The 15,682-nt window shown below is 39.3% G+C and overlaps 1 protein-coding gene across 2 annotated transcripts in view; it reads right to left on the reverse strand.

Annotated features, from left to right (window-relative positions):
• Positions 1-5,158: 5,158 nt before the first annotated feature.
• The window catches only part of LOC106158124 (uncharacterized), a 29,636-nt gene continuing 19,112 nt past the window's right edge, over positions 5,159-15,682 (reverse strand). The window contains exons 2-3 of one of the 2 annotated variants that reach the window (XM_013534014.2): positions 11,350-14,581; positions 5,159-7,493 (exon numbers count right to left, since the gene is read on the reverse strand). In XM_013534014.2, the coding sequence (XP_013389468.2) occupies positions 5,900-7,255 (1,356 nt within the window). In that variant the 5' untranslated portion in view covers positions 7,256-7,493; positions 11,350-14,581 and the 3' untranslated portion in view covers positions 5,159-5,899. Of the gene's footprint in view, positions 7,494-7,968; positions 14,582-15,682 lie in introns of both variants that reach the window. The other variant, XM_086995857.1, reaches the window with a different exon arrangement.

Consider the following 15,682-nt stretch of genomic DNA (forward strand, 5'->3'; position numbering starts at 1 on the left):
TCTATAAGCTCTTTGTGCATGTAGTTAATGGTTTTAAATGTTTGATGGCAAACTCTAAACATAGACTTTGCTTTGATTTCGAGCAAATAAATACGGCAAGCCAAATTTCTAATATTGAACTTTATGCACAAATCGTAAATCTCTTCAAGTGACTGCAGATACATGTAGTTTGACACAAGCATGAAACGTGTAAATGAATTGAATCGACTCTAGACATTGGTACTCGCTTTTGAGAATCATTGACTTACACCATATATAATTTTACAATTCTTGGGTCTGTTTCACCAAAGAAGCCGAAAATTGTTGTCAACCTTTAGGTCAAATACTCGATCTAGTCCATGTCAAGATGAATTCGTACACGTAGCATTTTTGTTAAAGAATGAACAATAAGGATATGAACTTTTATAATAAGCAAGACTATATTGGTGTAAGAAACCCTCATAGCATATTATATAATAGGATCGCTATTCATATTGGTTAAAGGTGGACTGATGCGTTGTCCAAAAAATAAAGACCAACTTCTTAAGAGAGAGAGAGAGAGAGAGAGTGAGTGAGTGAGTGAGAGAGAGAGAGAGAGAGTGAGAGAGAGAGAGAGTGAGAGAGTGAGTGAGAGAGAAAGAGAGAGAGAGAGAGGAGTCCCAGGTAAGTAGGTGTGAAGCGAATGCAGGGACGTCTGCGGTTTACAAAAAAAAAAAAAAAAGAAAAACACACAGTTGTTCTTGCTTCTGTGAGCGTAAGGCAATTAAGTTTAGATTCAAAGCTGTCTTAAGACTTAAGGGTTGAAATCTATCCTTATCAAACAGAATAGAATACTTTGTAGTTACTTTGTAGTATGATAAATGAGCTTTCCAGAAGCACCAAAATCTCTGGCAAAGAAAAGCAATCTGTGCAATAATCGGATTTCCTCGTTCATGACGCCAGTCGGAGGGAACCTAAGCGTATGAGAAAGGGTATCGGAAAAGGAAGCCAAAATCCTTGTCATGAGAGCCGTTTCAGCTTGGCATTACTCCCATTGGTATTCACAGTCACGTCCAATTCGTAACCGGTGACTGCTAATCTCAGCGTTTAACGAACCATGGAACCATAAATACATAAATCAACGTCGAAAGCACGTAGTTTGCATTGCAATACTCTGGTCACCGTATAGGATAATTCCATGCATAAGCACGATGTAATACTCTCTTAAAAACAAATTCAATATTTAACGCTTAATCTAAATATTATCTTGGGGCACGTATTCTGGAGAAATGAATTTCCAGATTTGTTTGCACGTGTTTATGTAGCTGTTCCTTTAATGTAAAATACATGTATCAAGTATAGAGGATTAAGGATTCGTTCATGTTTGTCATTCTTCAGGTTAGTAGGCCTGCTAAGTTCGTAGTCTATTTCTACCATGTTGCAATGTTAAATCTACGGCGTGCCTTTTATTTGCAATTGGTGAAGGTAGCGTGAAACAAATTATAAAATAGTACTCTGAATGAGCTGAAATGGTCGTTATACAAAAATATAAACAAAATAATACACTTTTATCTCTAGAATAAACTTAGACACACACAACTTTAAAAAAAAAACTTAAATGGCTTCAATAACAAAATACCCCCTAACAGGTTTATATATATATATATATATTTTTTTTCCACTATATTGCAAAAAAGTAAGGTCATATGCTGTTATCAAACCATACCACATCAGGTTTTATTGTGAGCCAGCTGATTATTATTCGCTATAGGCTTAGATGATGTCATTTTAGCTCTGGCGACGTCTTATATCGATTTTTCTTTAATTAACCACGACGTATATCTCGCATTCCGTTATGTTGATTCTATCCCCATCATTACGATTTCAGACAGATGGAGTAGTTAATAACGCAATTAATTAAACTCCTACCGCCGATCAGGCGTATAGCAACTACTGTAAAGGGGTTTGGTGGCTCTTCATTTTCGCGAAGGAATCGAAAATAGAATGGGGCTAAGATACTGGATTAAGACAGACTTTGACAGCGCTGTCAGTATCTGTGCATCACACGTAAGCTGCCCCTAAATCATTTATTTAAAAAACAACAACTTTTTTCAAACTCGTTTTACAGGCTTAAGCTATCACTTCTTAAGCTATGACTTCTAGGAAACATATTTTTCTAAAGCACGACCAAGAAGGCACAAACAATTCCAAGAACGTCCCAGCATGTCATCCAACTGACTGCATCTTAGCCAACACTGCTAGGACGTCTCATCTGCAGAACATTTGTCTGAACTCGTGAACAAATCAGCGGCCAGATTGATTATTTAAAGGGGGAGGGGATGAAGTATGTATGTACCGGTAAAGTTCAGAGAGACGGCAAAATATGCTTGCATTTGTCATATTCCGCTTAATGTAGTGTTTCTTTTTCTTTTCTTTTCTTTCTTTCTTTCTTTTTTGAGGCGCGGGGGGGGGGGGGGGGCGCTCAAAAGATAATATATACATGAAGCTACCCTCCCCCTCCTTCTCGGAGTCGTGTTCACTCTGTAGATTATATTAGAAAGGCACTATGACTGTACTAAGCGTGGTACACAGGAGTGGAAAATAGCTTTGTTTTCGTACGGCTTCGTTAATAATACATGTTTCTTTTCCTTTTTTCCCTTCTTTTCTTTTTTTTTTGGGGGGGGGGGGATAACTGGGTGGGTCAAAAGTTAACAACGGGCCCCCTCTCCCTGTGTAGATGTTTCTACAACGGAACGCTATAGACATCTCACTTAACCAGAGACTTACGCTGGATACTAAAGATCTTAACCTGAAATGATTCCCTTGGCGTCCCATGCTCGTTATACAGCTTTTTTTCTCGCATCTCAAGTAGACGATATATTGTTCTTTAACAAAAGAACTGATGGGACAAAGCCTTGAGCTATCATCGAGGCATTTAATATATTATATCGACCGATTTAATTTCTTATCAGGGGGATTACCAGAGGCATTCGTCGTTTGAGCCTAGTATAATCAAACCCTCTACCAGGATGGCATATTGTACAGGGAAAAATAAAATAAAAAAAACATAGTTAAAGGACCGTCTCTTTATCTGAAGATATTATATTCTGTGAAAAGCCAATCTATGGCCCTGGTAGAGGGTAATATAATCATGTCGTGCATTTTTGTTATTCTATTATCTTCACCCGTTATAGTGGACACTACGTTATTTGTTCGCTGTCCTGTTTAAAACAAACTTATTTAGGAGAGAATTGGGGTGCAAATTTAAGATTGTTTTTTATTCTTTAGCTTCATTTCTCTATGACGATGTAGGCACCAAGGAAGTATGGTTAACTTGGAGTAAAACGAAGACGGTTGGTGCACCGCCGTGGATTATTTATCGTGGCGAAAAGTCTCCTATTATCGAAAGTCAACATGGCTCTAATCAGCCATGTATTGTGTTGTTTTGTTATGTACATATCAGCCGTATATATTACTTTAAATCCACGTTAACGTACTACCGTCCGAGCAGGAGAACGATCTGAGATCGTGGCACCGACTGAGCAAGGCGACGATCCGAGATCGTGACGTCATCCAACAGAATTATTAGCGCTCAAACTGCATATAAAGGCAATTTTATTTTTTGATCACGCGTATTAAGTCCACCAATCAAAACAGATGTACCGATGTTAAACTATAACTAATCAAATCAATGGTTAATTTGTCTGATTCAAGAAACAAAACTGTAATAAGCGCTTCGTCTGTTCTAGTTCTTAGGGTTACATTAACGTTATTTTGTCAATTATCCAAGTATTGAAGGGGATTAAGCACAGTTAATAGCACCTTGAATTAACAGTACGTGAGTTTTAATCAAACTTTCATGTGTTCACCCATCCATCAAGCGACAAATGTATCGTAATATAGGTATTTTGCTCTCAATGAAGTAATCCACGGTTCACATGTAGAATACACTGAATTAAGACAAATCAACCGTTTGATACAACTCCCCATATTTCAACTGTGACTAAGAGAAGGTAATCTGAATTCACGTACCCGTATGTTTTAAGTGCTGTTAGTGAGTGAAGGAAGATGTCACTCAGTGAACATGTATCACTATAAAATATTCGCATTGATTGTTCGTTCACTTTTGCACTTTTGTAGTTCAAACTAGAAAATCCACATGTTCCTAAATGTGAGAGAAAGGGGCAGGTATAAGGCCTTCAGTGTGGATTTTGTTGGTAAAGATAAAATAGTAAAAGTGGAAAATGTAACAATTTTATGTGAGACACTAGGGCCGGTGTAACGTGACAGAGAGCCCCCATGGCAGAGAATCCGCTTCCCGTTCATTTTAAAGGTGCCTCACCCTAGATTTTGACCAACTTAGGACAGGCTCACCCTAACCATGATAACTATATGGAGGAGGTACTTTATGTAACACGGACCCTCAGTTACGTTAAGCCGTGGAGGGGGCTTGTTTGGTTTCATTTCGTTCATCGAGGACGGAGAAGGGGGACCTCCGACACTAAACGCTGTTGAGGAAGGACTGGGATTAGGTTGTCTCTCGTCCGATTTTTTTCATTCGCCCCCCCCCTTCCAGACAAGCACCTAGATACGCCCGTGACCATCAACGTCCTTATCTTCGTTCTTGAGCCTTACCTCTCTCTACTCATTTAAACGCAATTTATCTTATCTTATATGCACTGTTCAGAATTTTTAAGTTAAAGGGCATTGATCTTTTCAGTAAATCTTAATAAATATCAACGAAAACATTCTTGATGAAGATTGCTGATTCCTGTTAGTCGCGGAAAGCGGATGAGGTGTTTGTTTAAAACTTGGAGCCATAGTGATTACTTTCATTTTTTAAAACAGTTACTGCTAGAAAAGACATGTAGAAGGTGTGGCAAAAGTTATGAATAGTGAGTCATGTCATCAATCGGTTTTGTAGGAAACCAAAAAAAAAAAAAAAGGATTTTATTGAAATAAAGTATTAGAATTTGCTCTAAATAAAGTTTAGCAGTTATCGCCATGCAATGAATATCTTCTGAAAAATGGTAAACTTATAGAAATAGAATATTCGAAAGTATCATCATTATTAGAAGATAAAGATTAATCTATTGCCGCACGTGTCCACCTTATTAGTAGGTGAAGAATTCCCCAATGCTTCTTTCTTATTCTTCGTATTTCCACATTTTTCCAGTATTTCCACAGTTAACAACAGGACAACAGTTTCCATCAATATATTTTGTAATTTATATAATATCTATCACGCCATAACAAACGCACATAGACAATGGCATATTGTTATTTCGATGTACATAAGTATATGTGCTATATGTGTATTGCCTTATAAAGCAACATACACAAATCAGTACATTTTAAGGTACATATGACAAGTTTGTCAACGCATATTAATGATAAAGTACTATACTTAAGTAAATGGATGGACCAATACATCACTACAGAATGTATAATCGATGGAAAAAGCTCGTGTGTCCGTATTTCACAATATGGAGCTACAGTTTAGACATTTTGTAAATTTGGAGAAGAAACACGATACGAAATTGATTATTTCCAATACTTTACTTACACGCATATATCCCTCCCCCCATTTGCTTCTTTTGTGAAAATATTCTCGTTTCGACTTTGCAACAATAAATAAATAAATAAGTAAATAAATAAATAGAAATAAGAATAAAAATAATGTATACAAAATGTATTCTGCGACACATCTTACAATAATTATGCCAATACAGGTCAATGCTACCAAACGCCACAGAATCTGTAAGTATACCGTCCAATATGCACGTACAAAACTGGGCACATACGAAAACTGACAGCCGCCTAATACAGCATACTTTCAAGGAATATATTTCCACACGAAACAGAATACTCAGATTCATTGCAGTAAACAAAAGAAACATCATAATGACCAATCTATTTGGTATTGTTATTCGTGTTACTCTCAGCAGTGCGTGAGATGGGTGTTCTTGCAATTTCCTCTTGCATTTCTCCTTCTCGCAAAAATTTGTTTCAAGTCTTGTCTAAATTTCTTATTCATGAACGAATAAATTACTGGATTGGCCATATTGTTTATAAAGTAACAATAGAATATATAGATTTTATATTTAACAGCACCATTCGCCATTAAAGCTGCGGGGAGATAAGTCACTACAAACACTAGCGTGACCACAAAAAGCATCATTGCAATTTTTATATTAGCTTTAAGGTACATCTCTCTAGATATTTTCTTCTCGAGTCTCTTCACGTCATTCACATCACTGTTTATTCTTTCTCGGCGAGGTTTCCTCTTTTTTGAGGGCGTGTCGGTTTTTGGTGATTCAAGCGGTATTGGTGGTGCCAATAAATTGATTGTGGGTTCCTCATGCATGATGGGGACGTCATGCACCCCACGTGTTTCGCACGTGTGTCCATTGGCACCAGCATGCGGTGATTGGTCACCTCTGTCGTCTGCTTCGTTGCCGTTTAAGCTGGTAGCGCGGGGCATCATAGACGCACGTGCTTTTTGGCTACCCAACAGCTTCGATCTGCGCCAATTATGCTTCTGTACGCTTATGAACAGCAAGAAGTATATGACGCTAATAATAAGGAACACCACCGCATACAACGACGCATGGACTTTTCTGTATATCGGTTTAAAGCCTTCCCCAAGCAATGCCGTATCCGAGATACACGTTCCCCTTGGTGCAGCGTCAGAGGGATTCAAAAACGTCTCGTTCACACTAGGAGAATAGATTTCTGGGAGCTGTTCGTACTCCAAAGTCTCAATGTCACATAGCGTTTCATTACATTTTTGCAAGTACACTGTGCCTGCTGCAGCTTTGTAACACAGTGCTGTCATTATGCCCATGATTGAAGCAAGCGCTCCAAGAACAGCCACAGCAATCTTGACTTGTCCTATGGTGATTTTATTCCTCGTTGGATGACAGATACAAATATACCGGTCTATAGCTATAGCGGCCATTACAAAAGCTGACATGGGGATCGTCGATGTGACTAAGAACTGGTAGAATTTACACAGAAAGTCCACTAGCAGTCTGTACCGCGTGTATTCAACGACGATAGTAAAAGGCACCACAATCGCGCAGGACAGTAGGTCAATGACAGCCAGGGTGATGATAAACACCCTCGTGCTCGTGTTCTCCTTCTTGCGTCCGTACACGTAGAGGACGAGAGCGTTCCCCGCCGTGCCTGTGATCATGAAGAGGGCGAGCATACACAGCGTCACGGCCAGCTCTGGTACTGTGGGCCCATTGTCCATCTGCTCCATATCCTGGTCACTCAATGTGAAATTATCCATACTGTATCTTCTGTTGAATCCTCAGGTGTCGAAAAGCTCGCCTCTGATAGTGTGGTATTACACTTGCGCCATGCTATCTCTGTCTGTAATGGCTTTCTAATAGCGTTAATATAATTAATATGGTTCTGCGGGTTCTGCGGGTCGCTTAGTTGGATGGACGTATGGCCAGGTGTTAATATACAAAACGTTGTCCAATTAATACGGTTGGCGGGTCTCTGATTTCTGTAGTGCAGAGGCACTGAAATAAAAAAAGAAAAACAATTCAACGTTACTATGAAGCCCCTTTTGTTCCTTTTTAAGTTTTAATTTTTGGATTCAGTGGGAATCTTACTCCTTATTGTATGCGTTCTTAACTAACTTCTCGAATATCCCCCAACAACTTCGATAAGAGTTCTGTGACACGGGAAGCTGTATTTATGGGCATAAACTTCCGTATATTTCAGATTGATCCGTTTACTGCAAGCATTAACGCACCGCTTTTGCATCCAATTATTTAATATACTCTAGCTGTTCTTGGCCCACATCCGTAAAGTGCGCTGACTTATTTATTCACAATCCGTGCATCAAGGACATGTTTCTGTCGCTAGCATTGGTACCATGTGTATAGAGGTCAGTGGGCAAACCAAGGACACATTGTTTTTGACCCTTGCAACAACAGGCTTTGTTCAAAAAAAAAAAAAAAAAAAAAAAAAAAAAATACTCAACAAGCCAACCTAAGGCAGATGCGTGATTGCCTTGCTTTCTGGAAATTCCACAGGTCGTGGGCACTTTGATCTGAGTGAGCACGCAATTCGTCTGATAATCCGATATTTCTAAATATATTGGTTTGTCTACTTATTGCCTGTTCCAACTGACCCAGTGTTTTGGTGTGCCTTGCTGTATCCAAACAGTGTTATAGGTATTTATTATAGTGATGTACACATAGCACGGATGGCGTTCGATAGAATCAATTCGTCTAGAGTCTATGGGTACATCAGAGCAACTGAAAACGGTTTATTGTCACAGCCCTGTGCCAAAATAACAACCGGATACTCAAACTTGTTCCTGTCTGTTAGATTTTACAACTCGTGCATGCTTGCTCTGCAGCAATTGATAAGCTATCAGTTGATTTGTGGTGGTGGCGATGTTTAGAATGCTATACTCTCCAAATGTCGCTTTAAGTAGTTAGAATGGTTCAGTAAACACTGATGGTCACTCACTGAATAAAGTTATAAATAAACGATAATCAACTGCCGAAGATTTGATCGCATCAGTTACTTGCCGCTTGTGTCAGACCGTTTATACGCATATAAACATTCAATTATTCAAGAAAGACTTACAGGCATTCAGCCTAACGTTTGGAATGTTACGTACAGAAACCACAAGCTGAATTCGCTGCCGGGTAAAAGTTCGGACAATGTTCTGAAACACTTCAAGCACTGACGCGTGGGATGTGTCAAGTGCCTGTGTTCAATTAACCTAAGTGCTTTCTCCCATCACTTCTACACGGCTTCACTTATTGTCCATGTGTTCAGTGCTTACTCTTTAAGAAGCCAATTTGTGTCGTGGATTAAAGTCTTGGCACTTCAATTTGTGCGGTGGTTGCGGAACAGCACAGGTTCAAACTTGTCCTTACAGGTATAGATATATGGTGGTCAAGACGCATCAGAAGAATAGATGTTAAGTACTTTGTTCTGCGTCCTGCATAGAAAACAATGATTCCAAGTAATAAAGAATTTTCCGGTATCCAGAAAGACGTTATTCTACGGTGAGGTTTTCGCGTAAAAAACAGTGGATTCAGATGTTTCCTTTTAGATCTCCCAAGTTGACAACGTGCGTCAAATCAACTACGCACTTTGAATAACGGGACACCAAGATTCAGCTTGTCGCCTCCTCGCAAGTATTCAGACCTCTGTGTAGCATGCGCCGGCACTAGATCATTTGTTGTCAACGGGGCTCGATTGAAACATGATCTCGCGTGATGAAGGTCCCTTGTGTCGTCATTAAATATGCAACAGATGTCAGTTCCAGGTCAACCCTTCCTATGAGTGTACAGACTATTCGACCAACTGAGAGGAGACCAATTTGGCTGTACTTGAACAAAGCAGAGTCCAGATATGAACACGCTGCGACAGGCGTCCGACCAGAGATTTAAAATTTATGAATGTAAACGAATGTCTTGCCTCTGGATCACAGTACGCAATGCTTCGGTTTCCTGCAGCCGTATCAAACTGCGTTCCTCTTGTGTGCCTCTTTATCTCTGTATGAAATCAGTTAGGTCAAAGGGGGATAAAACAATGACAAAGGTATTGAAATCCTTTTTTCTTTAAGTATCATGAATTTTGTCCACGCGTGCGTGTAAAAAACAATGAAAACCCTCAGTTCAATGCCTTTTTTCACCACTGCTTATTACTGAATCCTAGTTTTGATCTTTAAAAGATTGATCGGAGCGTAAATCACAGCCTAGCCTTAATCTTCCCACGAGTTACATGTATTTTCAATTTAGATTATTTGTATTATTCTCTCCCTCTCGTTGTAAAAGTCCGGCTGAGGTAATGGTAATATTTGCTTTCAAAATCAATGCGTGTTCCTCGAGGCGAGGTTCAAAATGAATGACTTGGATTTGTTCTAGTTTCAGCGGGTGTCAGTGACTGTTACTCCTTAAACACGGAGAAAATAATATAGCGTTCTAGGTAGGAAATGTCTATTGGGTCCTTACCTTTTTAATGAAAGTCGTTCAGTGCCACGTACGCCTATACATTGGACAAAGGAAATCGGCACAATATCCCTTTGAAGACTGTTGTTCAGAGTGTACAGATGGCGACTGTTGTTCCTTTGTAACAAACCCAATGCTTTCACAACAAAGAATAATCAACGTATCAGATTCATAAAATCGTTAAATCCCACGTTTAGTACGTGATGTTTCTTTGTGTAGAGTACTCTGCAGAAACTCTTACCATTTGCTTAAGTTGGATGCGTGCTTGCGCCAGATACGACAACCAATTTCCGAGCAATCTTGGCCACTCCAACAGTCCCTGATTTTCAGACGAAGGAGTACTGGAGGGCTAAAGTAGCACGATCCTCTCTTACAAATGCCACCAAGAACAAATATAGTCAGCTTCTATTTGCTGTCCTTATGTCAGATGCCAATTCCAATATTTGAACAAGATAGAGAGATAAACGTCCCCAATTAACGTTTGTTCGATCTTCTTTGAAACGGCGGTTAACTCCAGGCAAGGTTTTCTTATTGGCACAGTTGCACTAAGTATAATTGTTTGTAAGTAAAAACTTGAAGAACTGTGTCCTTAGTTCAAATGGATGTATAAATTCGTATCCCTCCTTCTTTTCTAGCTTGGAAATCTATTAGTTAATTGTAAGATAAAGTCCAGTGTTCCAGGCTTATAATGCTTGCCGTTGTACTCTACTGGTATATATACGCGGCTTGCTCGCTTCTTACGTAAATAACTTAGTGATAATTGACAGGTGGGTACTTCCAGACAAAAGGGTATTGTCCCTGCTTCACCGCAAATGGGAATGGCGGTCTTTAATGAGCACTTAAAAGCTCTATTCTCCGATTCACCAATTGTTCCTCATGAAAACAGAATAATTCCGAGAGTTGGGGAACTCTGCTGACTTTGTTAAGTGCCACTGATTCCGTATTTGTGAAGAATATTGTGTCAAATGAAAACGCTCATGCTTAAGTATTGGTATTATAATAGATTTTACCTCCTTTTCAAAAACAATTAAGCCTTTGTCGTCGTAAACTCAGTCATTGTCTTACAAACACAATATCCTCATTATCTAAGAAAAAGTTATTCGCTTGATCAATATTCAAAAAGAAAGCCCCATCTGGTACTGGCGATGCATGCCAGTGTCTAGCACGATGTCGTGATACGGGAAAGCATCTTTTGTAAAGAAAAAATATCCACGCAAAAGGTAAATACAACGCCCTCGCCACCCCTCAATAAGTACTGTGCGTTTTTGAAAATATGCTATTCAGACAAAAAGTGTGACTAAAGTAACTAAAGCAATGCGATCCTCACTTATAAATGCCACCCAGAACAAATATAGTCAGCTTAGTGAGAAGCTGTCTCCATACCTGATAATTTACTCACCGATGGATGCTTCCTGATACAAATGGACTTGGTGTATTTTTAGACCAGTTGAAGGTTTTTTTGGCTCTTGCACAGAGGCGCCTAATGCCGACTCACTTTATCCTCTGCTGCCTGCTGGCGGCCCGGAATCACCCTTCTTTTTTTACCAGTCTTTGTTATTTCACTCGTTGAAAATTGTTCAGATTATCTGTACATTATCTGGTCTTTTTTATCCCTATAATAGACGTGTAAATGTCAATGTCGCAAGGAATAGATTGCTGAGCTATCGTATCATATGATAACAGGTCTCTTGCGTCAGTATAAAAAAGCGACAGCAATGGCGGTAGTTTCCGTTTACTTGCTAATGGCGTTAATCAGTAGACATCGCCAAGTGCGCAGTTGTCATACTTATATCTCTTCACGGTTGTCTTTTTCCCAGGAACCACAAAGGCTTTAAAACAGTGCCAGTAGTGGCTTTCTCCAAGATTATATCTCTTCACGGTTGTCTTTTTCCAAGGAACCACAAAGGCTTGAAAACAGTGCCACCAGTGGCTTTCTTCAAGATTAACGTCTCTGTTTTGCTTCCAGAGACCTACCCCGGAGTTCGTCTTAGAACACAGCCAGCGGACGGCTTCCTGCACTAATGTCTCTGAAACCCTTCAAGCCGTAACCAATCAGGAAACATCAGGCAGAAATCCCGTCTACTGCTCTATGCTTTTATTACAGGCTTTGTTGGCTAAATCCGCGATAATGCAGCGCCTGAATTCATCCGCGAGCAAATTTCCGTTCCTGATTAGCGAATATTTTGTTTTCTTCTATCAAATGACCGAGAGCGAGCGTTGCTATTTTTCTTCCGTTGATGTTCGAATATGAGGAAACATTTTCAACTTAAGATAAAAGCACTGTTCGCATTTGCAACCGCGCTGTCCAATCTCGTACTGTCTGGTGTGTCAAAATATATATCCGTAAGAATCTTGAAATGTGTACTTTTTAGATAATGATATTTGTGTTTTGCGTCTGCTGTCCAATACTCTCAGTATATCCAGGTACCACGTGTTGCTGAGACCGATTCTCAAGAAAACCGTGGCAGCAGTTTCAACAATAGAATAAGGACTTTACCTGGATAACAGCCGTCACCATGTTCGCTATCATCCCGGAGTGTATCATCAGGTGAAAATGCACCGATCAACTGTGTTCCTTATGTACATGTATATGCAGTCAAAACGGTGTTTCTGATAAGACCTGTATTGTATCTAAACACTTTGGAATCTGCCCTATGATTGGCCAATCTCCTGTTGGGCTTTTTTCTTCCTTTCTCTTGTTTGCAGCGTATTTTATTATTTTCTACCGTGGGTGAAAGATCGGTTGATTATTCTTCCTTTAGCGCTTTTATACCATTTGATTTGTCTTCAAAGAATAACCAAATGCCTCTATAATGGACTCTTTCCTGTCACGCTGATGGTGTCTTTATAAGTACAGTCCAATGTTGTTTTCTTTCATAGCCGGCGATATATATATGTGTAATTGTATTTTGTAAATTTGCTGTACTTCCTTTCCTCCAACTGTCTTTGAAACTATGTATGTTTCTTTTAAGATGACCTTCAGTGAATTATTCATGTATTTGAAGGGAACTCTGTCCACATGAAGGGACGATTACATTAGTCTTCTTTGCCTCCTGTAAAAATGATGAGATCATTCGTTGTCCAGGGAAAAAATCAGAAAATAAGTTGTTTTGACAGAGTCATGAATAAAATATTTAGTCTTCTTCCTTGGAAATCACTATCTATAAGCAGTGTACACTTAGGGGTATCTTAAGCGTTTCACTTAGTATATTACAGATCAAATGTACCATAGCCCGACTTCTTGTTTTCGAGAATATTTGTTCCCACGATGTCACGTGATAGTCGTGATTTCCTCTCAGTAATTTAATATCATATCCAGACACGTTTTGTTCTGTCGTGTCGTTATTTTAAAACCTCCGTTGATTTGTCTTAACCTTGTTGTGAAAACTTGTCACTTCCTCTTGGAAATAGCACCAGTATAATGGTTCATCTACGGTACCAACCTGGCCGCCCGCTGTGTTGAACAACCCAAACTGGTCAATGTAAGTGTTCAGCTGATCTCGAAAATTACAGAATGAAAGAGATAGATCAATCCAAATGAAGCACTGGTATTAGGCAGCTCCAAGTAATATGAGTTGCGTAATTGGGATCTAAGCCCCCGCAAGCAGCTCGGAACGCTGACGACCACGCAATCATTTAAAAACGCAATCTGTTTTTCACTGCGCGACGTACAGTGCAGATACGAGACAGTGGCAATGAATTAGCGTCCAGACGTTTTCATCGATGCATATACATTTAAGTAACCTCTCAATCGTGCAGTTCATATAAGGGACTTATCAATAACACGGTCGATTGGATGATTTCTATAAAAAAAAATCAACGTGGCTGCTGTCCATTCACTATGGTGGTGTGAGTTAGCCGCAAGACTAAACAAAACACATTGGCAATACAGCGCAGATTGAGAAAACTGTTGAGGGGCTTTGCTGAGGTGATTTTTTTCAGCTTCGTGACGCGTGTAGATTGCCAAAACAGAATGTGCTAGATGCGCTGACTGTTATGGTTATAGAACTCTTAAATCTGGTGCATTGGGGGAGGCAATTTTCCTTTCGAACCTGGCCTTTTCTCTCAATAAATGTCAAGACGAGGATTTGTTCTTTAAATTCTCATGTGTGGTCTGTCAAGTTAATAGTTCAATGAAATTTGGCAAATTGGAATTAAATCGATTTCGTAACGCCGTCGTCTGCAAAGAAATGAACTTTGGTTTGACGCTGCTAACATCAGCCACCTAATCAATATATCTTTTTTGGTTTTCTGTAAGCCCTTTTGAAGGTTATCTTCTTTTGGGTAGCACTATTAGCTATAGGTTCTTAGTCCTATCCTTTTGAATCATTCGATAACATTTCGTATGCGATTGCGTGTTATGTGTATTTCATTCCGGAAAAATGCCCTTCCCTTATACAAATAATTGTTCTTTTCTTTCTCCAATGAATATATAAATGTCCCACGGTTTCGATAAATCCACCTATAAGTGGTCTGTTAACAGGAATCAGCCCGGGTCATTGACGTTCGTGGTGATTTTCTTCAAAATGAGGTTCACTTGTCTCGAACCAGAAGACCAAATCTCTTCCTCAAAAAACTGCTGACAACAGCTCTTCAATTTGAAGTTATTCCCACCAATACATTGGGTATATCTAGAAAGAGAGAGTGAAACGATTATAAATGTACCAAATATTTTCAGGTATTTATGTTCCAACAAACACACAAACGAGTGGATGTAAAAGCAAAATAAATGCAATTTAAGAGGTTATTTCAAACCAGGCCCGTAGCCAGCAATTTCCAAAAAGTGGGGGCCTTTTTGTAGAAAAAGTGGAACCTTTACAATAAAACCTTCGTGTACATTTGTGTACCTAGATCAAATTTTACCCAGGAAGGATCTATTCCTGACGAAAAGGGCGGTTCTTTCGACACTTCCGAACCCCTCTGGCTACGGGCCTGCAATCATTTCCATAGGGTAGCGACTGGCGTTATTTTCAAATCATCCATGAAATATCTTATCAATGCCAAATACAAATGAAAAAAAAAGTTCTTCTGCTCTGTTAACATCGGCCAGTGACTTTCATGATCGAGAAGATACCACAGCCGGTTGCTCTTATCGGAAGTGACATCCTGTGTCTTCCCTGTTTCCTTTATATGTCATTCACTTCCCATGAAGAAATCATGAGCAAAAGAGCATATTTTTCGTATGCCTATTATCACGTTTAAAATAATTAACAAGAGTGGCAATTACATGCAAAACAACATTAAGATATCTGAGGAATACTGACATTCCAGATTTCACGTACGAATTGTTGTTTTTGTTCAGTAGGTCTGCGCTGTAGGCAGCGCTCACGGCTGTTTGCGTTTCTTTAATGACATAATGCCTTTCCAATGTTACGTTTTAGATTTTAGCTGGAAATGTACTGCGGCTAACCCATGCATACACTCATTGACTCGTGCACTAAGAGTTCAATGCATTGAGAGAGAAAGAGAAAAGGAAGGAGAGGAGAACAGAGAGAGAGAGAGAGAGAGAGAGACTACAAAATCATTTAATGGCTAGAAATCGTTGACTTGACTGTTATTTTCATAGAACTAAGTATGGTGTTTGGCTTAATAATTAATAATCCACATAATGAGTCGTTCTTTCATGAAATAAAATGCATTATTTTCAAACAACCATTGGTGAAAGCAGTGCCATAGCAACATTTAGCGACAATTCTTTGAATGAAACCTTAAAATAATCCCACCAAGGAGTA

Source organism: Lingula anatina, chromosome 9 (genome assembly GCF_051362555.1).
Source record: "Lingula anatina isolate TDL-2025a chromosome 9, LinAna3.0, whole genome shotgun sequence".
NCBI classification, from domain to species: Eukaryota; Metazoa; Brachiopoda; class Lingulata; order Lingulida; family Lingulidae; genus Lingula; species Lingula anatina.